At 36.8% G+C, this 24951-nt stretch overlaps 1 protein-coding gene across 3 annotated transcripts in view; it reads right to left on the bottom strand.

The window, feature by feature from the left end:
• LOC132110289 (matrix metalloproteinase-15-like) overlaps positions 1-24848 on the bottom strand; it is a 141656-nt gene extending 116808 nt beyond the window's left edge. For 2 of the 3 annotated variants that reach the window (XR_009424636.1, XM_059516862.1), the window contains exons 1-7: positions 24551-24848; positions 13880-14028; positions 12400-12522; positions 11993-12300; positions 5850-6011; positions 4130-4356; positions 832-970 (exon numbers count right to left, since the gene is read on the bottom strand). Coding sequence is in view for 2 of the 3 variants with exons in the window: in XM_059516862.1 (XP_059372845.1) it covers positions 832-970; positions 4130-4356; positions 5850-6011; positions 11993-12300; positions 12400-12522; positions 13880-14028; positions 24551-24682 (1240 nt within the window). In the remaining variant the exon portion in view is untranslated. Of the gene's footprint in view, positions 1-831; positions 971-4129; positions 4357-5849; positions 6012-11992; positions 12301-12399; positions 12523-13879; positions 14029-14541; positions 14668-24550 lie in introns of those variants that run through there. The other variant, XM_059516868.1, reaches the window with a different exon arrangement.
• Between the last annotated feature and the right edge of the window lie 103 nt (positions 24849-24951).

Here is a 24951-nt window from a genome sequence, read left to right on the forward strand (position 1 = left end):
ATGTACAGTAGAACTAATTTAGGAAACTTCACTGTGGTTTGAGCAGGTTTTTTACATTTTTTTAAAGTTAAAAGTTACCTACCTGGATGTCAGTATGGATGTTGTTGAAACTGCAAAAATGACATGCAAAGGTTCTGGAAGCCCCAGTAACAATGGATTAGGCAAAAAGCAAAGTATGTTTATGAATGTATAGGTGTAATGGAGTTACATGATTGTGCTTTTAAAAAAAAATGTAAAAAAAAATTATAGTGTTTTAATTTTTTAATGTACATATATATAATATAATTTTTTTTAAATAAATTAAATTTGATAATAGAACAGTTTTCATTGAGAAATAAAAAAAATTAATAAAAAAAAAATTATAATGACACATTTAAATGCTAAAAAAAATATTTTCAGTAGCTGAAAAAAAAACTTATTGTTAAGCCCTGATTGAAGCAAAACAAATAAGTGTTAAAGCATTTGCTGAGTTTTGCTTCCTTTGCTAAATTTATGGCCAATCTCCAGAATTATACAGCTCCAAAATTAAATTTTTCCATTCACCTCAAACTCATATATAAACCAAAAAGTCATGTAAAATTCCTGTAACACACCTGTAAATTCCATCAGACTAACACATAAGTGGTTGATGGAAACTAAGGACTCTTCCTGTACTAAATGACAAACATCAAAATCAGTGGTTTGTTCTAATGTAAAGCACTTCAATGCGATGTAATTCTAACAGCCTGGGTAATCATTTCTCTCAAAAATATAACATTTTTATGGTCTATATTAACTTTTAAGAGCACAGAGCTATATCAATGTTCAAGTGAAGTTGGAAGGAGAAAATACCTTTGAAAAACACAAATCGCCCATCATGCCTTTCATATGCAGCGTCGATGTCTCCCGGCAGACCCCTCCAGAAGTGTCCAATAGGCATTGGGTAGTTATCCAGCACTCTGTTCCTCCTCACTCTCCAGAACCAGCGGCCCTGAGGAGGCAATAAGACAAGAATCAGAGACCACATGATAATGGTTGTGTATTTCCCAGAACCCTCAGTTGAAATGTGCACTGCTTAGCATAGGAGGGTTTCTGGTTCTCCTCCAGACCAAGAAGTCTTCTCAGACTTCTAGGCCTACAGCCTGCCCTGTACATTCTCCAAACCATTTTCCCTTAAAGGGATAGCTCTTTTTAAAACATTTTATAGATTAAATGAACAATAAAATGACATTTCTGTCCTCATTTACTCACCCTCCAGTTGTTCCAAACCTGTATTCGTTTTTTTCTTTTATTGAGCACAAAAAAAGAGATGATATTTGAAAGAATGTAGGCAATCAAACAGTTGATGGTAGCCACTGACTTCCATATGGGAAAAAATATATATATATTATGGAAGTCAATGGCTACCAGCAACTTCAAAATAGCTTATTTTATGTTCAACTGAAGAAAGAAACTCATAAATGTTCATCAGGGTAAGTAAATGATGACAACTTTAATTTTTGGGTGAACTGTCCTTTTAAATGTGTAACAGAAGGACAATCAAGCAACAACAAATAAGGTACCAAAAAGATAGAATCATTCAGATTTCAGACTACTTGGATTATCAGTATAAATGTTTCTCTTCTTTGCCCGGCAAAAATGTACACCTGATTACAAATCATTAACAACAACCTGACATATCATTCAGGAGGTGCAGGAAGTTATGCACTAAAGATTATATTTAGGACACCTGACCATTAATATGAGCTGCTGTATTAATAATGTTTGCAAACGCAAACAGATCATGTATACACTATACAGGTAAAGACTAGTGATGTTTCGTTCGTGAAAGAATCATTCTTTTTGAACAAATCTTTTAGGTAAACGTATCTTTCTCGTTCACGTAATCCATTGACTCATATTTCTCGTTCACTGAAATTCCTCCCTCCACAGCAAAGCGGCGCTATTAGCAGTGCATGCGCAGCTCGGTGAACTGGGTAGTTCCATCCGATCAAATAATTACTCAACCTCGAGCCAATAGCCTTCAAGTATGAGATGTGACAGAGCATGTGATTTGTTGAATGTAGTAAACGAATACGCCCTTCACTGAACGAGTGATCTTCAATCTCGATCAGCAATCATAGGTGCACATAAGCCTGTTTTCATATTTAGCATACAGAACATAACTCCACGTTTAATCCCTGATTTATGAATGTGAATATATTATAACCTATATGAACTGTCTGACCAAACAATCAAATTGCTAATTATGCAAGAAAACCTTGTGCTTTGTTCATCTGAACAACTTATTCGGACTTTATTTATTTAATGCAATTATTCACACATTTTAATAAAGCCAAATCAGTTTCTGTAAGAAGTGAATACGTGTGTAATATTTGTGTAATATGAAAAAATGGTCACTGAACGAATCCGTAAACGAATCTGAACGAATGATTTTGGTGAACGAACTGAAAATGATCGAATCTCTTGAAAGAATCAATATTTCCACCACTAGTAAAGACAAACACATCAGGTACATATACATACATACACTCATTGTATCATTTACACTTCAGGCTTTCCACCAGGAACTTCAGTAGGTTTCAAACCAAGCCCAGATTAAACCAGAGCCGAGTCTGCGGCCAACACATTATTAATTTATCCTGCTTTCTCCCTACACACTCCTCAACCCCAACACCTCATCACAAACACACACGCACACCTTGTTCTCGCATGAAGGAACACAATCCTGTATGAGGAAACTTGTAGGTCTGTGTTACAAGGGGAATGGCCTTTATTCAGAAACCTGCCTCTTAAAGCATGGAAAATGCAGATTACTATTGGGTGGTCCTTTCCTCAAGGGCATCTGATTGTTGTCCAATGGATAACTTAAGTACTGTGGTCAGTTAAACAGTAACACCTGTAACAAAAGCGCATGCATATTTGCCAACAAACTATTCTCGTCCAGTAAGTTCTGCCCCTGGCTCACCACATCTACAGATAAGATGGCAAACAATAATTTGAACTGAAATAGAATGTTTCACCATAAAATTACAATACAATTTTTATATAAAAGTAACAACATCCATAAATAACAAATATAAATATATATATATATTTAAATAAATATATATTAAATAAATATATATAATTAAAATATATAATTTAAATTTATATATATATATATATATATATATATATATATATATATATATATATATATATATATATATATATATATTTATATATATTTATATATATATATATATATATATATATATATATATATAAAATTAAAATAATAATAATAATAATTATTATTATTATTATTATATAAAAAAATGATTTTACAATAAAAAAAATTAAACATTTGTAGAAAACACAAATGTAAAATTCATAATTTATTCATTGGTCAAAACAAGCCACTCCTAAGTGTCCATGCTATTTTGGTCCCTAAATATCTATCTGCAGTAAGGTTAACTGGCTGCTCAATGACATCATGGGGATTTTTAAAATAACCTAATGTAGCATGTTTTGTCAAGCATTTCCAAGTACAAACATCTTTTCATTCTTTTAGATACTTTACATTCCTTCTAATTTCACCAACAGCAAGACAAAAGCCTTTTTCATCTAATGGAAAGAAAGTGAAAGATCAGATGATGCAGATTACAGATAAAAAGAGAGATAGGAATTAAAGACACTCTGCCACAGAGAGTACTTCTTCCATCCAGAAAAAAAGAAAAGAAAAACAAATTCATATGACGTGACCACAAAACCACAACTCAAGCAAACGGTCTGATGAATTCACTGATCAACTCCAGATTTTAAATAGACGACTCCTTTCCTCTTTATGGAGCTCTGCCCCATAACAAAGACCAGCACTGGGGTTTTTACGGCCCATTGCCTAACAAAGCCTGATTGAGAGCAGGCCGAACTCAGCAGGACTCCACCTGGAACCTTGCACTGTTATTGTTTCAGTGCTTGACCTGATCCGATTCAGAAAGCTGAGTGAATCACGAATCTCACGAAGCCTGTCAAAAACATGCCTGGGACATATTTAATCCAATGGGGGATTTTTAGTGGTTTTATTACTATAAAGATTTTTTAAATGTAATTCTCATTACCATAACGCAGAAAAAAAACTTGTGGATATGCAGGGTCTTTAGCTTACCTTAAAAACAAACATTTCTCCCCTAAGCATGGTGACTGTGTCAAAATTGCCCTCGCAGATGTTGGGGCCATAGTGATCTGGGCGATCGGTAGTGCGAGGCCTGTCCGGCCGGCGAGGGGGCGCTCCGGGAGGGTTCTTAGGAGGATGGGGTGCCCTGGGGTCTGGAGGGGCTGGTCGCCGGGGGGTCACAGTCGGGAGAGCCTGAGTGGGAGAACTGCTAGGGGGTCCTACAAGAAACCAACAAATACAAATACTTATAGAATTTGTATATGATAATATATAATTTGTGGCAATAAGTTCAGTCTATGATAAATATAATATGTAGAACTACATTTTATGTGAATTCTACAAAACACCTCCTGGTCATAAAATAAGAAAATATATTTTAATTAAAATAAATGAAGCTTATTTTCTGACCATAATAATCATGTGACATTATTTCCCCTTACATTTGTCATAAATAAATAAATTGTAATATTTATTCATACCATTCATTCATACCAGTATTTGTTGTACTGTCTTTATGTAGATTTTAAAAAAGTAAATCGTATTACAATCATTAGTTTATGCAATGCATAATGATAATACAGAGAAACACTACTTGAGAATTTGGGGAAAGAATTTGCTTATTTGTCATGAAAACAAATGTCACAAAACTTTAAATCCTATTGGTCCAAAAACTAAACTTCATTTTCTGCATGCAAAATATTTTCTTCTATTTTTATTGTGTGAGCAATAAGTGATGCTGGCCTTCGCAAACTCCAAAAACAAATGAAATGAATAATTTATTTGCCATGACATAACCAAAATAACTTAAAGTGGGTATTATGCCTACAGTTTTCCCAAAGCTGAATCTCCCTCATGCAAAACTAAAACAAACATTTCTTAAGTGGTATTCAAGCGTATGGTGTAAAATTTCTAATATTTGTTTTTTGCATTAAGTTGGTTTACTTTGCATTTGGCCAGGCCATGTTTCTTTGAAATACTCTGGTCTTTGTGGACATAAACTACTTACTGTAAACAAACAAACAAAAAAAATTCTACAGCACCATGTTTATAATAACTCAGCTCCAGACTGAACCAGGAAACTAACAGCTAACAAAACTTAATCTAAAGCTGTAAATCTATAAAGTGCCTATAAACATTTTCTGCACTTTTTCCTCATAGGGAACAACAGATAACAGGATCCGGAAATGAAATGTAACAGACCTGAACAAATGTTGCACATTGTCTCAGGGCACAGACCACTATACCATAACTTCAACTAAACACTTGTTCTGTTTTAAACTGCACAGTTGATTAGTATGGAAGATAATAAATTAATTTGCAATTCAGACATTTTCCCTTACAATTCTGAGTTTATATTTCACAATTTAGACATTTTCCCCCTCAAAATCCTGACACAAAATCTTATAAACTCAAACACACAATTGAAAAAACAACATAAAAACAATAAAAATTGTAATTCCAACTTTTTAATTTCTCACAATGTAGACTTTTTTTTATATAAGTGAGTTTATAAGTGAGAGTTGCAAGAAAATAAGTATTGAATTTGTATTACATACATTTGTAATTCTAACAACTGACATTTTTTTCTCAAAAATTAGAGAGTTTATATCTTGCATATTGGCAATAAAAAAATTGGGATGTAAAGTCACGATTACTTTTTTTTTACTTTTCATGCCATGCCATGTTTAAGACATCACTGTTGTCAGGTTACCGTAAATCTGCTGAACCCCACGGAGATCATCCTCTGGCAGCTCAAAGTTTTCGGTGTCCATCCACTGATAGAAAGGAGCCATAATAGCCAAAGGATTATTGGAGTGTTCCAGTCCAAGGGCATGACCCAGCTCATGTACGGCTACCAGGAACAGATCATTGCCTACGGGGAGAAACATATTAAATATTACAGGCTGTGGAATAAGAGCAATCTGATGGTCAGCAATGAGAATAAAAACTGATTTACTGAGGTCACTAGTAAAGAATGTCTGATACAACAGCTTATTAATCTTCATTCGCTCTGGGAGATCACAGCTGCATTTTATGAGCACTCTTAAGGACACATGATATACTGAGAATCAACTAGAACATTACATTACATTTGCTGCAATTAAGTGTGCACATTACACAAAATTGCTACTAGTCTTGCAGAAGATATAGAAGTGCAGCTATATTTAGTTGACTGGGTAAATAAGACATGAGTGAAGAGGAGAGTGTGGAGCATTTTAGGGGAAGCTGGGAAAGGGTTCCATCTGTTAGTTCTGTAAGTAAATGGACTATCCTGATCTTAATACATCTTTCTGACCTAAACAGTTTATCGGTGCATGCTATTCCAAAAAAAAAAAAAAAAAAGATCTCTCCAAATGAGACCAAAATTACTTTTCCAAAATTAGTTTCAACCTGTAAGTGCTGGCAGGTATTTCAGGAAGGGAAATAGTCACGAAATTGATTGCATAATCTAGTATGGATCATGTATGGTAGTATGGAACAGTTACAACTATCCAGGCAAGTCCTGTCCTATCCTGTTTGTTTGCAAATGATGCTTCATTTTGACTAAGTTGGATTGTTTGGTACACAACAGAGTTTGATCCCCACAGATCCATCTCTCACCATTATGTCAACCGAAGGCAACAATGGGAAACTACACTATAAAAAGGCAAATAGTTTATCAATATTGGTTATAAAACTAGGCTGGATTGTTTTCATACACTACATGTGCCATACCCCAGACCTCCACTTTCTAGTGCACACAAGTTTTAAACAAACCAAACTGAAGTCTTACGTCAAACTGGCTGTGGCCTCAAACAGCCTCAATTTGTAGTTAGTTTGTGATCTTACCCTTGTGAAAAATAAGTACACTGTAGCACAGTTTTAAACAGGGTTATTTTAGTTAACTAAAACCAACCAACCAAAAAAAAAAGGTACTAAAAGTTAAATAAACGATACCTCTATATATACACAGTATGTGTTATATATACACACTCACAATATGTAGTTTCCCAACAAATTTTGGATTTCATGAGAGCTACACATTCCAAAAAAATTGGGACAGGTAGCAATAAGAGGCCGGAAAAGTTAAATGTATATATAAGGATCAGCTGGAGGACCAATTTGCAACTTATTAGGTCAACTGGCAACATTATTGGGTATAAAAAGATCCTCTCAGAGTGGCAGTGTCTCTCAGAAGTCAAGATGGGCAGAGGATCACCAACTCTCCCAATGCTGCGGTGAAAAATAGTGGAGCAAGGGTCAAGGCCGGAAAACCATACTGGATGCCCGTGATCTTCGGGCCCTTAGATGGCACTGCATCACATACAGGAACGCTACTTTAATGGAAATCACAACATAGGCTCAGGAATACTTCCAGAAAACATTGTCAGTGAACAGAATCCACCGTGCCATTCGCCGTTGCCAGCTAAGACTCTATAGGTCAAAAAAGAAGCCATATCTAAACATGACCCAGAAGCGCAGGCATTTTCTCTGGGCCAAGGCTCATTTAAAATGGACTGTGGCACAGTGGAAAACTGTTCTGTGGTTAGATGAATCAAAATTTGAAGTTCTTTTTGGAAAACTGGGACGCCATTTCATCCGGACTGAAGATGACAAGGACAACCCAAGTTGTTATCAGCGCTCAGTTCAGAAGCCTGCATCTCTGATGGTATGGGGTTGCATGAGTGCGTGTGTCATGGGCAGCTTACACATCTGGAAAGACACCATCAATGCTGAAAGGTATATCCAAGTTCTAGAACAACATATGCTCCCATCCAGAAATCGTCTCTTTCAGGGAAGACCTTTCATTTTCCAACATGACAATGCCTGACCACATACTGCATCAATTACAACATCATGGCTGTGTAGAAGAAGGATCTGGGTACTGAAATGGCCTGCCTGCAGTCCAGATCTTTCACTCATAGAAAACATTTGGCGCATCATAGAGAGGAAGATTGGAAGTTGAGCAACTAGAAGCCTGTATTAGACAAGAATGGGACAACATTCCTATTCCTAAACTTGAGCAACTTGTCTCCTCAGTCCCCAGACATTTGCAGACTGTTATAAAAAGAAGAGGGGATGCCACACAATGGTAAACATGGCCTTGTCCCAACTTTTTTGAGATGTGTTGATGCCATGAAATTTAAAATCAACTTATTTTCCCTTAAAATTATACATTGTCTCAGTTTAAACGTTTGATATGTCATCTACAGTATGTTGTATTCTGAATAAAATACTGAAATTTGAAACTTCCTCATCATAGCATTCTGTTTTTATTCACAAGTTGTACAGTGTCACAACTTTTTGTAATCGGGTTTGTATATATACTTTTACTTTTCTAACATTTAATTAAATGATGAAATTGATTGATGAAAATCTCTTTTAATTTACATCAAAGGCAATTTGTTGAATTTGATTCACTTAAGTGCATAATTACTATTGTCTTCTGTTATCAACATCGTAAAAGTACTGTACTACCAAATGTACTAATATTTGTTATTTTTGTACTAAAAGTTGCAACTGAGTGCATTCATAATAAATTAAATGTAAAATTTAATAACGCACTACAGTTAAAATTATAAATCAAATTCTTTGAAGGCCTACACTTATTTTTGTTAAGCAGAAGTAAATAAAAAAAAATTAAAACATTTACAATAAAGTACTTTAATATAAAACTCTAAATTTGAGACTATAATTTTAAAAAGTGCACTTTTTTAATAAAGGTTTTTGTGAAAGTGTACACTCTTTTAATATACATATAGCCAGATTGACTAAACATGGCAAATTAGTATGAGAGTACAATCCCATAAAAGCGCGGATGGGAGCAGAGAGTTCTGAAGCTGATCTACTGAAAGATCATAAGATCATTTTCATAACACAGTCTACCATGAGCAGATCAGATTAGCGTATGGTTTAAGACATGCTTGTTTGGGCAGTAAATAATGGCGCAAATACCAGCTAACTGACTACCACAGACATTAAATCATGTTGCGCGATTCATTTAAATACTCTAAATTTAATACTTTTAAATTTTGTGTCTTATAGGGACACTCCTACAAATGCCACAAAAATGACCGTCCATGCCTTTTCAGCGATGATTTTTCAATGCGCATAAATCCTGACAGTATATTTTTTTTAAATGGCAAAAGAGTGTTTGCGCTGGCGCAATTGCTAGTAAATCTGATCCTTACTGTAAGCAGCCTTTCATTTAATTAATATTACATTATCTGCAGTACATTTTAAGAAAAATACTGCAAGTGCACATTCAATACATACAAAGTAGTTTTTGTATCAGTGACAGTGCAGAACATTTGCAATTATCTACACACTAGAGAGATTTATTGAAATGGTCACAGTGACAGTGCATTCAGTTGGTGACTAATTTTAATCATGTTCTGTCTCCATTTTCCAGCTGTCACAATGATCTGTGACTCTGCGGGTGTAAATGGCTCTATGCAATTCTTAAATCCTGATTGACTGCTTCCTTTTAATACTGACGGTATCCATAATTATCTAGTGTGGACAATCCAATTCATCCATGCAGGACGTCTGAAGTAATCAAACAGTAATATTGCTTGTTCAGAGATTCTTTTCAGAGAGGCAACATCATTAGGGCTAATAACTGTGCAGATAAGACAAGTACTGAACGTGCTGTCCTAATGCTTTCCGACAGTTCAGTCAATAACGGCTTTCACAGACAAACACAGTCGTCATTCAAAGCTACTCTTGTGTGAGAGCCACAACTGTTATAAGATGCAACTTCAGGGCAATAGGACACATCTCTCCTCACAGCTGTGTCATTGTGACCGAAACTTCAACTATTGCTAACAATGATGATCCTGTAGCCAGACATTAGAAACCTATGGAAAAAGGCTCTGGAATATCCTAGAGATTCCTTTTGAAGTTGCATTATGCACTTCCTCAGTGAATGCTGCAGTCAGTGTGTCTGTACTTAATCAAAAGTTTCACAATGTAATAATTCATTAAAGCATTTGAAAAACTAGACATCCCCTGATTAACTTTGACCCTTTAATAGACCAAGAGGCCTTTCTGAGTTATTTTCAAAATCAGGAGCCATATTACTGCATCTTCTCATCTTAAGGCCATGACACACCAAGATGACTCTGGGGGATTCAACTATTTGAAAATCTGGAATCTAAAGTTGCAAAAAAATATATATATTCTAAATATTGAGAAAATCGCCTATAAAGTTGTCCAAATAAAGTTCTTAGAAATGTATATTACTAATCAAAAATGTAATTTTTATATATTTACAGTAGGAAATTTACAAAATATCTTCATGAAACATGATATTTACTTAATGGCCTAATGATTTTTGGCATAAAAGAAAAATCAATAACTTTGGCCCATACAATGTATTTTTGGATAATGCTACAAATATACCCTAGCAACTGGTTTTGTGGTCCTGGGTCACATATGATTTACAAAAGGAGATGTTAGGCAGAATTATGTAATTCAGTTACTTTTTCATATAACTAATTAAATGGTGAATGAGAGAGTTTATTAATTGTAATTTATTGTATAATATTTGTAATTAAACAAGATTTTCTAAAACTGAAGTTTTAAATAAATCACAAAAGCTACCGATTAATCAGTGAAAATAATCAATGATTTGTCTATTAATCGTGGTAATAATCATTAGATTATTTGATTATCAAAATAATAATTTGGTGCATCCCTCTTTGACACCATCGGTGCTAGTCGGACATTGTTGAATGTTGAAACAGCATTCTGTTTATTATAACATGCAGCAAGATTGGCTGTCAATGTTAGAACCTGAGTTAAGATGAACGTCCCTTAAGACAAGTCATTTTACTCTCCGGCCATCTTTGAAATGCCTCTCGAGCAAGCAAGTGCAGCTCTTCTATTTTTGAATGGGAAAACATCAAATTCTCCAAAACTGTTTGCCAAGCATATGGTTAAATTTCATATTTGAAATTACCAATGAAATCTGACAACAACCGTCTCATAAATGTTGTTTCTTTGAATCAAATACCATCTCCAAATACTGTTTGTATAGAAACTGGGACTTTTAACGGCAGCTGCAGTAACAGGAGGACTTTACCTATTAGCAATTGGCCATTTTACTCAGAATGCTTCATTCAATAGATCGGTCACATTGAGTCTTGCATTCACCCCGCAACCCCCCCCCTTTTAAAAATATTCGAGTTACACATCTTGGGTATTCTATAGTCTTCGGTTAAAATCGAAGAAGGTAATGTTCTATATCAGATCCTTAACTGAAATCAACATAGTTACTGTACAGACATGCAGAGTTAAGATATTTCTGTAATATGGCCCCAGGTTTTAAACTTCTGATCTTTGTACATAGGTTCAAATGGTCTATTTCACAAAGTTTCCCTTCCATTTTTTTCAGAATCCTAAATCATCAGAAGTATGTTTTCTCAGACTTTGGACCCCACTGTACCTTATTGTTTATCACATAATTTACAGTTCTCTACTGCAAAGTACAAGAGTCTCTAGGAATGTCTGACCTTCTAAATACATCAACATGCTGCTCACTGGCTCACATAGTCACTCATCTGTCTCAAATGATGTCACCCGCCTCCACAGGACCATGAAAACCTCACAATAGCAAATACAAAACAGCCATTTAGTATTTAGAGTGAACACAAAAATGTAGGCTTGCAAAGTGACCTTTTTCTTTTTGTTTGCCCTAGATTTTGCAGAATAACTTGGGTTGACAGGTTTAATCATTAAACTCGAAAATCAGATAGATCGTAAAGATCATGTGACACTGAAGACTGGAGTAAAACCTGCTGAAAATTCAGTTTTAGGTATATGTTTATTAGATATTATGCAATGTAAAATGCTTGGGTCCTTTTAACTCACCTTGTAGGTTTTCTGAACCAATGGTCCAAGGCTCATCTGAGTCAAAATGAGTATCTCCACCCATCCCTGGACCAGGGAAGTAAGCATGTGCCAGAAAGCCCCCCTCTCCATCAAACGGGGAACTGTCTCCATGAAAACCAGATGCAAAGAAGATCATAATATCAGGTTCCTTCCGACGGCCGTATTTGACCTCATGGAAAGGGATCTCATCAAATGTCAGGGGCGTCACTTTCTCCCACACTTTGAAGGCCCGTCGGATGGCCTCATATGAGTTGTACTCCCCAACTTTAGGCGTGTAGTTCTGAATACTGCAGCCATGGCAGACACAAGAAGAATAGTGTTACAATTACAATCAAAACCACTGGAAATGGTGATTATATGGACTAAAGAGTCAGATCCAAACCCACCTGAAAGTTATGTGGCTCTTGTCCCACTTGTGGGCAGTGATGGCATAACGTTTCCGTCGTACATTGGTCTTGATCTGACCCCCAAACTTGTCTGGGACGCCACAGCGGGGTCTCTTCATGGCCCTAAAAAGAAAGGATAAGTTGAAGGCTTAGTGTAGAAAAGGAACCTTAATAGGCATGCACAAAATAATGGCATGTTAAGAAAGCTGAACAAATGGAAGCCCCTTTATATCAATCACTGTGAAGCGTGGTGGACTTTTGCCATAATTACTATGGCAAACATCTGAGATATGGTGTCTATTATCATAGACAATATGTATTTATAAATTCGCCTAGCCTCCATCCAAAATGTAAATGAGCTTGTTTTGTTCATCTGAACATATTTGGAGAAATTTAGCATTACATCACTTGCTCACCAATGGATCCGCTGCAGTGAATGGGTGCAGTCAGAATGAGAGTCCAAAAAACTGATAAAAACCATCACCATAATCCACAAGTAAACCACAATAATCCTGTTGAAAGTGAAAAGCTGCATGTTTGTAATAAACAAATCTATCATTAAGGCATTTCAACTTTAAACCTTCACTTGTGGAGTCCATAATCCATAATAAGATTTCCTCCAGCGAAAAGTCCTTACCCTGTTGTCCTTTCTCATCAACATCCACCTATTTGTTTAGAGCCATTTTGGATTGTTTTGGCTTTTAAACTGTGCTTGATCTGTGCATATTGCTCTCCTTAATCAGTTATCAAGTACATAATCATTTTTTTTTATACAAAAAGCAATATTATGGTTTGTTGCTGGAAGTTAAATTTAACTTGATAGACAGTATTTCACTTCACAAGACTTGAATTGGAGTAAAGTGGACTACTTATGGACTGTTTGAACTCTTATTCTGACGGCACCCATTCACTGCAGAGGATCCATTGCTGAGCAAGGGATGTAAAACTAAATTTCTCCAAATCTGTTCTAATGAAGAAACAAACTCATCTACATCTTAGATGGAGGGTGAGTAAATTTTAAGCAACATTTTCAGCAAACTTAGATTTTTAGGTGAACAATTCCTTTAAATAGGCAAATATCACACTGTTTTGAAAGTGTAACAAAAACATTTCAACATTGTGTGTTATGCATTAGTATTGGGTGTTTTCATAAATTGGTGCAAAAGAACCGCTTGTAAACCCGTCTATGGAAATTTAAAATCAAACTCATTTCATGACCAGCTAAATGTTAACAGTGATAATGCATGACCACATGATCCTCCACCTAGAAAAGTAGTTCCATAGACATTAAATAACCTGCAGTATTTCTTCAAGGTTCTTCTCAATAAGGTGACCTTAATTTTTCTGTTCAATTACAGGTTTAGCAGGGTATAAGTGCTTCATGAAAATATATATTTTTTAATTAAGATGAATGTGAATTGGTAGTAGCTCTAACAGTGTAGCTGATACATTAGATCATGTGATGGAGTGAGTGTCCTACTCGATGGTGGCGGGGTCCAACACTCCGGTGATCTCCAGCCCGTAAAAGCGCTGCATGTCGCTGATGGCGTTCAACCTGATTTGAGCTGAGCGCATGGTAGACATCTGCTTGCTGGCCTGCGGGAGGTAGCCGTACTGCCGTAGCCATGACTAAATGTAAATCAAAGACAAAAGGAATTAAATAAGTGATCTCATTAGAAATCTAATTTTCTTTTATCTTTTGTGATCAGGGATGTTCGTGGTTATTGTTATTATTAATTTTGTCAAAAATGTATATTAATACATACTTCACAATCTTAAAAGTAAAGTTTTAATGTAGAATGAGTATTTTCTATGCTTGTTATTATTAACAGTAATATTTTAAATAAACTGCTAATTAAATTTACTAATTTAATACACTGCACTGAAAATGAATTTCTTATGTATTTATATTATAAGTAAAAAGTAATCTTACTGCATGAGATTTGGTTAATTGATTATGAAAATTCCTGAAAATTGACTTTCCTATTTGAAATATTTATAACATATTCAGCAAACAGATTAATAAATTAGCACATAGTGGGTATGAGTATGCAGTAGGAGCACAAAAGAAAAGAAAAAAAAAAAAGGAGAAAAGGGATGTGACATTCCCTTTTACCAAAAACATGAGTACCCGTAATGCACTTGATTTTTGCTCTGCCCTTTTGTTGATTTGACTGTCTATGAACTGGAATAAAAAAATACAGAAGTTTGATCATTTTTAACGAAAGCTTTGAAAGTCTGCCAAAAGACACAAAATGACATGTCATGCGGCTGACTTTCGCAGACAAATAAACTGGGATATCTGTGTGCAGGCACACATTGTTCATTTAAATGTATTACAGAAACTAACAATACAAAGCTGGGTAAAAATCTGCAAACTTATCCTTTAAGGTTATAAAAAACTAAATTAAGCCCCTAAAACCAAAAAGTGGCATAAAAAATGAATTGCTATGCTATAAAATAGATCACGTCATCAGTCCGTCACTGCCATGAGAATGAAGGAGAAAGAAGATATTGTCACAGACCGGAAGACCGTCACACCTGTTATATGTGACATCTAATACTGGTCCAGACTGTGTGAGAACACTTAAGGCTGTGACCACAGATTGAGGGGTGACGGCACCAGCTGGGCAAGCCAATTTATCAGGCTTTAGAAGCAGAGAGCAGACAGTCTTCCCTCACTGCTGGGGGACTTTCCTCAGGGCAGAGACATGCATGGAGGCACAGATCCAGCCCCATCTGGCTCTCGTGTCGGATGCAGTGGGCGATTCCAAAAGGCCAGAGGGTCCATTAAAGAGGATAAAAGCTTGACATGAAAGCTCTGATTTGAATTAAATGTGGTTAAACCTACTGCTTATCATCATTAGTCAGGTAATTGGCACAAATTATGTAATTAAACATCCCCATTATTAAGCCCAGCCTGTGGCAAAAGTAAACAGGCCATCCTTCGCAATGTTACCACTGAGATTTTAATTTTAGCTCTAGTTTGAGTTGCTATATATATATATATATCCTTTCTTTTAGGTAGCGAAAAAGTTTTTAATGGTTTTAGATTTGGGTAAATATAATAACCCTGGTCCTAAACCAGCAATAGAAAACCAGATCGATTTATGATCTCAATTGTCTCTTCTAGACTGTAATAAGAACAAATAGAGAGCAGATGGAGAAATCTCTAGCTTCACAGCTTAATCTGAAGAGTTTCCAATAGTATGAATATCACAAATTGTTCTCAGATTTTTAAAGATACCAAAGTCTACAAATGTCACATTCTTTTCAAATACTGATTTGAGTTACAATATATTTTATAGCTATATACTCTTACTTTGTCAACAATTATCTAATTTGTTTCCATTTTATTTTATTTTTTTTCTAAATAGAACCATCTGAAACAAAATGGATACTTCATAGATACTTAAATGAGAACAAATATAATACTAAAATCAATACAGAATCAATCGCTTACAATTGTGTTCAGGATTTTAGTGTTGTTTTTCACCTAGTATTAATTACCAGATAGCTAATGTGTTCATCCCCCTGGACTCATGTGGTCCTCTTCTTTTCTTACCCTGGTCCAAATCTCCATTTTGCATGACCAGAGAAAGCACAGGGCTGTGTGCCCTTCCGAGATGTGAAGGCAGCTGAATAAGAGATAAACAGCTAAATAGCTGGCCCACTGCACCAACCCAGATACTGTGTAGAAGTGAAAAGTCACTATAGCCCAACATGCATAACTATTTATATGTACTTAAGGCTTTAGAACAAATGCCTTACCATAAGTATTAAACTTTTACACCTAAGTCATTCTGCTACTTCCATGCTACAGAGGTGAATGATGCCTCAAATAATGCAAAGTCATCAGATTAACAATTCTTGTCTGTTGTGGGTTAAAGTTCCACAGACTACTCTCAGAAATAAAAAGGTAGAACAGCTGTCACTGGGGTGGTATCTTTTCAAAAGGTACACTTTTGTACCTATTAGGTTCTGATACTAAAGTACACTTATATGAACTAATATGTACCTTTTGAAAAGGTACCACCCCAGTGACAGCTGTTATTCTGAGAGTGTAGGGATCAAAACAGTGCAATATCATTTAGTGCGACTAACAAATCACAAGGACTTCTTTTTTATTTGATAAATATATATTAGGGTGCATTCACACTTGGTTCAATTGCCTAGTCCGAATGAGAGTTCCATTGCTCCCCCCTCCCCTGCCCCCACTGTACTGCATTCATATTATTTTATTTGGGTCTGAAACATCTCAGGTTATGAATGTAACCATGGTTCCCTCATTCACTTCTTCATCTGAAGCTTGCGTCCGAAGCATGGCAGGGAGCTAGAGGACGCAGTGTCTCGTATCCATGGTTACATTCGTAACCTGAGACGTTCCCATTCAAAGGAACTTCAAGCTGCGTCCTCTAGGGGTCTCTATGGGGAACAGTATACACACACCACCATGCTGAGGGGAGTGCAGGCCAGAATCATGGTGAACACTAAGTACCAACTCTACCATTTCCATGGGAGTTGCCCCTGGGACGTTTAGACGGCTGTCCATGACATTACCCCTTACGGCCAAAGACCTAGGCTACATACCCAACTTATTTGTTAGGGCCTTGGCCCGGGGTAGAGCTGAAGGCTTGGAATCAAGAAAGATTCCTTTAAAGGGATACGGCTAAGAACCTAGCATTTTATACTAAGTGTTGCATGTCACACAGGGGCTACCGCTTGCTCTTGCATAAGCTTGCTGAAGGTGCGGTCTCAACAGATCTCTAGTAGCAACACCCTGTTTAGATAGGTATCCGAGGATATATAGGTGGAGTGGCACCCAAGATGAACGGGTTTTTACCAACTCAAGAAAGGGCATGAAGCAACCGCGTGAAGCACTCACCATATAGTATTTTATAAAGCAAGCAGAGCACTAGTGTGCGGACTTAACACAGTGTGGATTTCAGAAAGTGCCCAAAGATTTCACGTGCACACTTACCATAACATGGATTTTTTAAATACTGTTCTAAGGCCACTCGTGGCACTCTTATAGAGGAGCTCATAGATGGAATGGTGCATCCCAAAACAATATGTTTCAGAGTCATCAACTCGATCTGTGGAAATAATGCTGGAGCGCTCTGTGGAAATGACAGAGAACTCAATCTCACATGAGAGGAGAACTCAGAATTCAGAAAAAGAGTAGCGCACTCATAGGCAACCCTTCTTGGTAAAGGGGAGCGCTGCTAAACTACCACAAGAACTGCCCAAATAGCCCCAATTGATGAGAGAAGAAAATGGCCTCTTCCATTCCTTTTGATCTCTGCATGGAGATCAGGCAGAAACGGAAGGCTCACCTGAGCTGGAGGGTTACGGTCATTTAAATTTTTCTATAAAGTGGGTTAATTTCAAATTTGCAAAGATAGTTTGGTGTTTCTGACTCACAGCCTGTAAGTACGTTTACATATGTAAAGGATTAGCCACTGATTATTTAAACGCAAGTTTTAAGCAGTGTAGAGTAAACTGTTAGAGCTTGTCGTTTGTAGTTTCTCCGATCACAAATGCAGACATGGTTTTAGGTTTACGCGGCACAATACACACTGGATAGCTGGCCAATCAGCATACATTGCTCTTTTGAGATCGATGAGCTTTGTAAAAATCTACACGTTTCAGAGAGGTGGGGCATAGAGGAGAAACAACAATGTACAGTTTGTGAAAAATAATGTGTTTTTGAACCTTAAACCACATAAACACCTTGCATTACACCAAATACACAAAATAATGTTCTTTTTAGCAACGTCATATGACCCCTTTAATAGCGGTTCACTTCTGCAAATTGTACCGAAGTTCGCTTGAACCGTATCCCAGACCACACCTTTTCTCAAGTTCGACTGATGTCATAGTTCGGTAAGTTTGACTGATGTGAACGCTGTCTTTCGAACTCTGGTGCGCACCCACGAACTGAACCAGAGATCGAAAGACAGCATTCACATCATCCAAACTTACTGAACTATGACATCAGTTGAACCTGACTGAGCTCCAAAAGTGCTAGTTTGAAAGCACCTTTAGCTGGATTTTATAGAGTGACATGTGTCAATGCGTTCCTTTATACGCAAGCAGCTCATGATCCAGTGTTTTCAGTGTCTCGGAGTAGCTCATTTCACATATGGTGCTCAACATGAACTCATTGCTGCAAGTGCTAGGAGTTTGGGTTGCTTGTAATGTGCATTTGTCATCAACAATAGTAATATTTCTTGTTTTATTTAGTGAATAAACTTTTTTACTTAGTAGTATTAACATAGAATAAGTCAATAAATGTATTAATTATTGTCATTATTACCATTTGTAGTAGTAACACCTAAAAAAGGACTCGATCCAATAACCACAACTGAAGAGACTTGGGCATGGACTCTTTGAATTTGGGCCAGTAAACAAAGTGATTACAAATGCTAAAAAAACCTGATGATCATTTACGGTATCTAAAATCTACACTTTTTCTACAATCATTTAGATTTATTACATAAAAAGTGTTATTTTCCACCACATCATTTGTCAACTTGTATTTCCGTACCAAATCAAACAATCTCCAGCGTTCTTACTCCCCCTGAACACAGTCCTCTTTGTGTCTGCCAAAGGGCTATGAGAGAGGGAAGTGCTAAAGGGCTATGCAGGGCAGGACACACCTTACCCCCACAGATAAGACTGCCTCGCTTTCAGTCACTCAGAGCCCTGAGGCTTTTAGCAGGGAGAGAGGTGGGAGGGTGTGTGTCCTCCCACTAGAGAAAGACATTACCCTAGTGTTCTGCTTACTGGCTCATAAAGGACAACAACGTTCTTGCTTTCATGCTTTACATGTTCCTTCTTTAGGTCAAGGGCACCTGGAATCATTCAGCTAGACATACGTTGCAGGCTATCGAAATGGATGAGATAAATTAAGCTTTTAAAGACTGAAGTGTTTCAGCATCCATCCCACCATCACAACATCCCACGTCATGCATACAGAGTAAGGCTTTGCAGAGAACAGAAGCAAGGAGAGCCATCTTTCTCTCCCATCGGCCCCTGTGCCAGCTCTGGCTCAACTGGACCTTGAGAGCCGCTGCCAAAAGCACGTCCTCCAGGAACCTGTGATTCACAGCGTGTCGTGAAAAGACTTGGGTTTAGTGTGTGTGTGAGAGACACTGTGTGTCCAGAACAATGTCAGCCAAGAATCTAACGACTAGAGAGTGCCATTATTCCTGGGCCTTGGGTGCATGCCATATTTTGGTCATTAAGTGAGAGGGAAGGGAGAGACAGCGAACAAGATCAAGTTAAAAAGATTAAGAGGAAGACAGAAAAACAGAACAAGGAGGAGAGGAGGAGTGAAAGGTTTAGCCAGACTGGGTTTTTGGCATGATTCTGGCTCTGATATATCAGGTAACTGGTTTGGCGAATAATGCAACGACAAATTTATTTTAAACTCCATGCGGTCTTCTCTTTCTGCAGCTCTGCACATCCAGTCTACTGGGCCACAGGGATCTGTGTCACTGCAGAAAATACAATAAATAGATTTTAAAAAATATATTCAGGTTATATCCTTAATGGCAGGCAATTGGGTAATGAGACTCAAAGCAAGGTCAAAGGACAAAGCACATAAATCATTTGTCAGTTTCATTTTCCACCTGTGTAAATCAATAACCTTAAATCAATGATAACAGAAATGCCAAACTAAATTAAATGGACAAATAAGGAGTTATTGGAAAGAGGTGGAAGTAACACCAAAAGAGATTGAATAAAACTATTCAGCAACTGACTAATAGCTATGTGTAGCTCTAGAAGTTAGAAAGCATTATGAAATGCACAGTATATCTGTATCACATCAGCTATTGGTCAATATTAGTGTTTTTTTTTACATGATTTAATATTGAATATATACTGTATTAGGCAAATATAGAACATTTCATTGTGGATGCTAATCTTAATGAATTAAACAATTAAAACCATAAAAAATACAGTAGATACTAAGTAGATAAAATTATCATTAACAGGACTACAATGAAAAAAAAAATCTTCAACATTTCTCATTTTAATTTAGTTTAACTTAGTGTACTAAAACTTGAATTAAAATAATAAAAACTACACGGACATTAGAAATACTCTAAGAAAATTACAAATATATATATATACAGTACAGACCAAAAGTTTGGACACACCTTCTCATTCAAAGAGTTTTCTTTATTTTCATGTCTATGAAAATTGTAGATTCACACTGAAGGCATCAAGGGCTATTTGACCAAGAAGGAGAGTAATGGGGTGCTGCGCCAGATGACCTGGCCTCCACAGTCACCAGACCTGAACCCAATCGAGATGGTTTAGGGGTGAGCTGGACCGCAGACAGAAGGCAAAAGGGCCAACAAGTGCTAAGCATCTCTCGGGGAACTCCTTCAAGACTGTTGGAAGACCATTTCAGGTGACTACCTCTTGAAGCTCATCAAGAGAATGACAAGAGTGTGCAAAGCAGTAATCAAAGCAAAAGTTGACTACTTTGAAGAACCTAGAATATGACATATTTTCAGTTGTTTCACACTTTTTTGTTATGTATATAATTCCATATATAATTCCACATGTGTTAATTCATTGTTTTGATGCCTTCAGTGTGAATCTACAATTTTCATAGTCATGAAAATAAGGAAACTCTTTAAATGAGAAGGTGTCCAAACTTTTGGTCTGTACTATATATATATATATATATATATATATATATATATATATATATATATATATATACACACACACACACACACAATAAAAACAAAAAAGAAAGAGATACTAAAATAACTGATTATGATAAATACACCTATTTAAAGCATTTAAAAGATTTTTTATACCAATTATAATTTTATTTATAAATTATATGTATTTAATTTTCATATTAGTACACTGTATTATCAGCAGCATTGCGGGTGTCATTGAAGCAAATAATGCAAAATAACTATAAAACTATGAAGTTATAGTATAATTTATATAAATATATTTGATTAAATACTCCTTAAATATTCTTTTTTCTTTAGGGCAACATGCACCAAACATAAAATTTTCCAACGGTTTATGAAAAGTGTTTCAAATCAATCACATATGATGGTCCATTTCTGTGTGTACAAAGCAGCTGCCTATATGCAAGGCAGGCCTAGCGAATCTGGCTCTATCCCCTCATGACCGTACAGTAATTGAGCTGGTGAATGTGGCCCTGGTTCTAAATAAGAGGAAATAGACCGACCAGTCAGAAGTACAAGTCATCCACTGAGACATGGACATAATTAGCAGTTAATGCGGTTTCCACGGTCCAATCACATCTCATTATCCCTCTCAGTCACAGTGAGGCAGCCCACACAAATAGCTCGCCACGAGTTTGTGGGAAATCAAAAGGATCCGACGTTCCACGGATACAAAGAGGGCGGATAAAGAACATGAGGAAAATGTGGGACTCCAGGGTTTAATGGAGGATAGAGATATTGTTGCAGGAAGTGATACAGTCTGCTCCCTATGAAGTACAGTCCTCATAAACCCTCTACTCTCCCTGCTCCTTGAGCTCTTCCAGTCTCTCTATCTCCCCGCACCTCTGAATAAAGTCAGCTGAACACAAGAAGTCTCATTGTTGTGTCTCAGCTGCCTGAGAGCCCTGCAGTCCTAAACATCTCTTAAATGTTTCTGTTTGTGGCCTATTTAGAACAGCTGTTACATTCACCGATCACATGCAGCACAGAAGAGCAGGCCAACACCTCTACACCCTCCATGCAACACTTCTCATAGCTTTTTTATAGACATGGCATATCCAGAAATAACTATTTAAATTGCCAAGATAAAGCTATCTGAAAAGGAAGATTATCTCTGAGGGAAAAGACGATGGCCAAATCCCTACTCCAGGAAGTACACGTTCATAAGACACCACTTTGAAATCATATATTTGTTTGAGAAAGCAAATGCTTTTCTATGAAGTATTGTATTGTAAAGAACTGAATGACAAAAGGCTCTCAGAGCAACACCCACAGAGAAACTCACAACACTCCCTATTCTCACTCAAGCGTCTGCATTGTTTGTGCTAAGGGTGAATTGACACAAGCTTTGAGTTTGCACTTTTTCTCACCCCTAAGGGTTCATCCAAAACATGTAACTCTACATTCAGACTTTTTTTAACTGGTTTTCAAGATGATACACATGACATTGCTTGAGGATCTTGCTGCTCAAGCTCTCTCAGGCAGGAGTGTCATGTGTTTGCTCACAGTGATGAAATACTATGAAAGAATGGCTGTGTGGAAGCCCTTAAATGGAGAAAGTTTGGGTGTGTTTTATGCAAACTACTAACCTCAGGCACGTGGACGCTCATTTAGAAAAGTCAAATTCATTTAGGTTGAGAACAAGTATATCCCCTAAGCTACTGTGCTTATAAAAAATGAATAGTCCATGAATTTTGAATGAGACCCTTTTTTTTATAACATTCATATCCTTAAATGAAAACCTTGAATGCAAATTGTAGGCACAACACCTATGTCCTTAAATCCAAAACAACATGTTTATGGACTTTGAGTGCTAGATGAAGGGTCAGCTTCATAATCACAAACATTAAAGCTGATGCACTGTAGTAAGAGAATGCATGCATACTAAACTTTTCTCTAAGGTTTAAGAACTGCATTTGAGCCTTTGTCCCTAAAGATGTCTCACCACACCCCAATCAGTCAGTCAGTCATACATACAGCTTTAACACATAATCCCCCCAAAAATCCATCTACCACTAAGGCATGTGCAGTCCTATCTGCTGTCATTCAACATTTGTGACTAATAGAAACTGCTTCTTTCTAAAAGGGTTTGGATCAGCTCTGGGTTTAAAGAAAGCCCAGCCTAGAGATCAGGACAGTGATGCAGAAACACAGATCTTTCAAGAAGTGCACTGTTATATGAATAAACTGAATTTAATTGTTTAAAGAGTACCAGTACATCCTCAGAAAAAAAAGTTACCTTTTCAAAAGGCACAACTTAGTACTTAAAGGGTGCATATTGAGACCATAAAAATATATTAGTACATAAAAGGTACAAAGATGAGCCTTTTGAAAAAGTACCGGCCCAGTGAAAGTTTTTATACCTTCTAAGAGTGTTCTTATACAAGGCTGTGGAAGTGTTTGGCCATCACAGCAAAAGTTGGCTGTATCACAAAAGTTGTTGGGCGATAGTATAGGCAATGTGATAGCCAGGTGTGTGGGAACTGCAGGTTACATCTGCCTATTTTGGGGTCAGCCCAGAGGAGCACATCTAGTTATTGATCATGTTATTCCAGATGATTCAGGTTAATCTGGGTCAGGACTGATGTAAAAGATTAACATGGCAACAGATCCCTGAAAGGATCAATATGAGGCTCCCTGTCAGATTTGTGAAACTGATGAGTAAAATAATCAATTCAGAGAGAGAGTTTAGATCTTTGGCTTCTGTTAGTCTCTGTGCTGAGTGCCAGACCACCAATGACAGGGTTTGTGCCACTGCAGCACTGCATATACATGGAGTGAAACCACTAACAAACCTCAAAACACACAGACTACAAACTCCCCATACAGTACCTCCAACCACTTCAAACTAAAAACATCCCAAAGTTTGGCTACAAGAATTTAAGAGGTAAAAAAATAGTTACCAGCTAAATAACTTTCTAATTTGCTCTCTGATATCACTGCCATTCACATGGTGAGTTACAAGCGTTCTGCTGAAATCAGCTGTCATATAAAAAACAGACCTGAGACTCTGCTCTAGAGAACAACTGTTCAGTGCATTAAACCTAAATGAGAAATTGACCAAATAGCCTATATGATTGACACTTGTTCCAAACACATTCAGTAGAGAGAAAAAGCATTGTTTATGCTATTGTGTGATTGGATCAATGTAACTGTGTACAGCGAGTTGTTTTAAAGTGCTTTATAAATAAATTGAACATTAAAATCAACATCAAAGCAAAAATATTTCTGCATATACAGTTGAACAGCCCCATATATAACTCTCTCCCTACATATAGGCTAAGCCATCAAATCGGTGCCCATGTAGTGACCAAAACATGTTCTCAACCAACTTTTAACAGTATGAGTTCTATAATATGATCGATTTGTGATACAAAAATGTGCAGTACATTGATCATTATTGAAATACATTAAACATTTACCTCTCCGTTAAAGGTTTCATTTCCAAAGGTGCGCGCTCCACTCATCAAGAGCACCAGAAGAGAATAAATTACAGTCCGTCTCCACAGCAACCTGAACGGGTCATCGCATAATACTGCCATCATTCTCGTCATCGGGATCAGTGATAGCAGCTATAACTCTTCAAAAGTGTAATCAAACAGGTTAAAATCAAACTGTCCGCAACTAAAAACACAAAACGTCCAATGCACTCAGATTGAAAACAACATCATTCTGGGCTCTCGTGTAGTTCTAGTGTGTCCTTTCTGCAGAAGCGCGCGGCTCTTCTTCAGCGGTACAGTCCCAGACGCAGAGGTCCGATGCCCTGTCGGAAGTTTCTGAGCGTGTTAGGTGGGCTATCATATCCAGCGGGTGTGCCCACTTA

Source organism: Carassius carassius, chromosome 2 (assembly GCF_963082965.1).
Source record: "Carassius carassius chromosome 2, fCarCar2.1, whole genome shotgun sequence".
Taxonomy (NCBI): domain Eukaryota; kingdom Metazoa; phylum Chordata; class Actinopteri; order Cypriniformes; family Cyprinidae; genus Carassius; species Carassius carassius.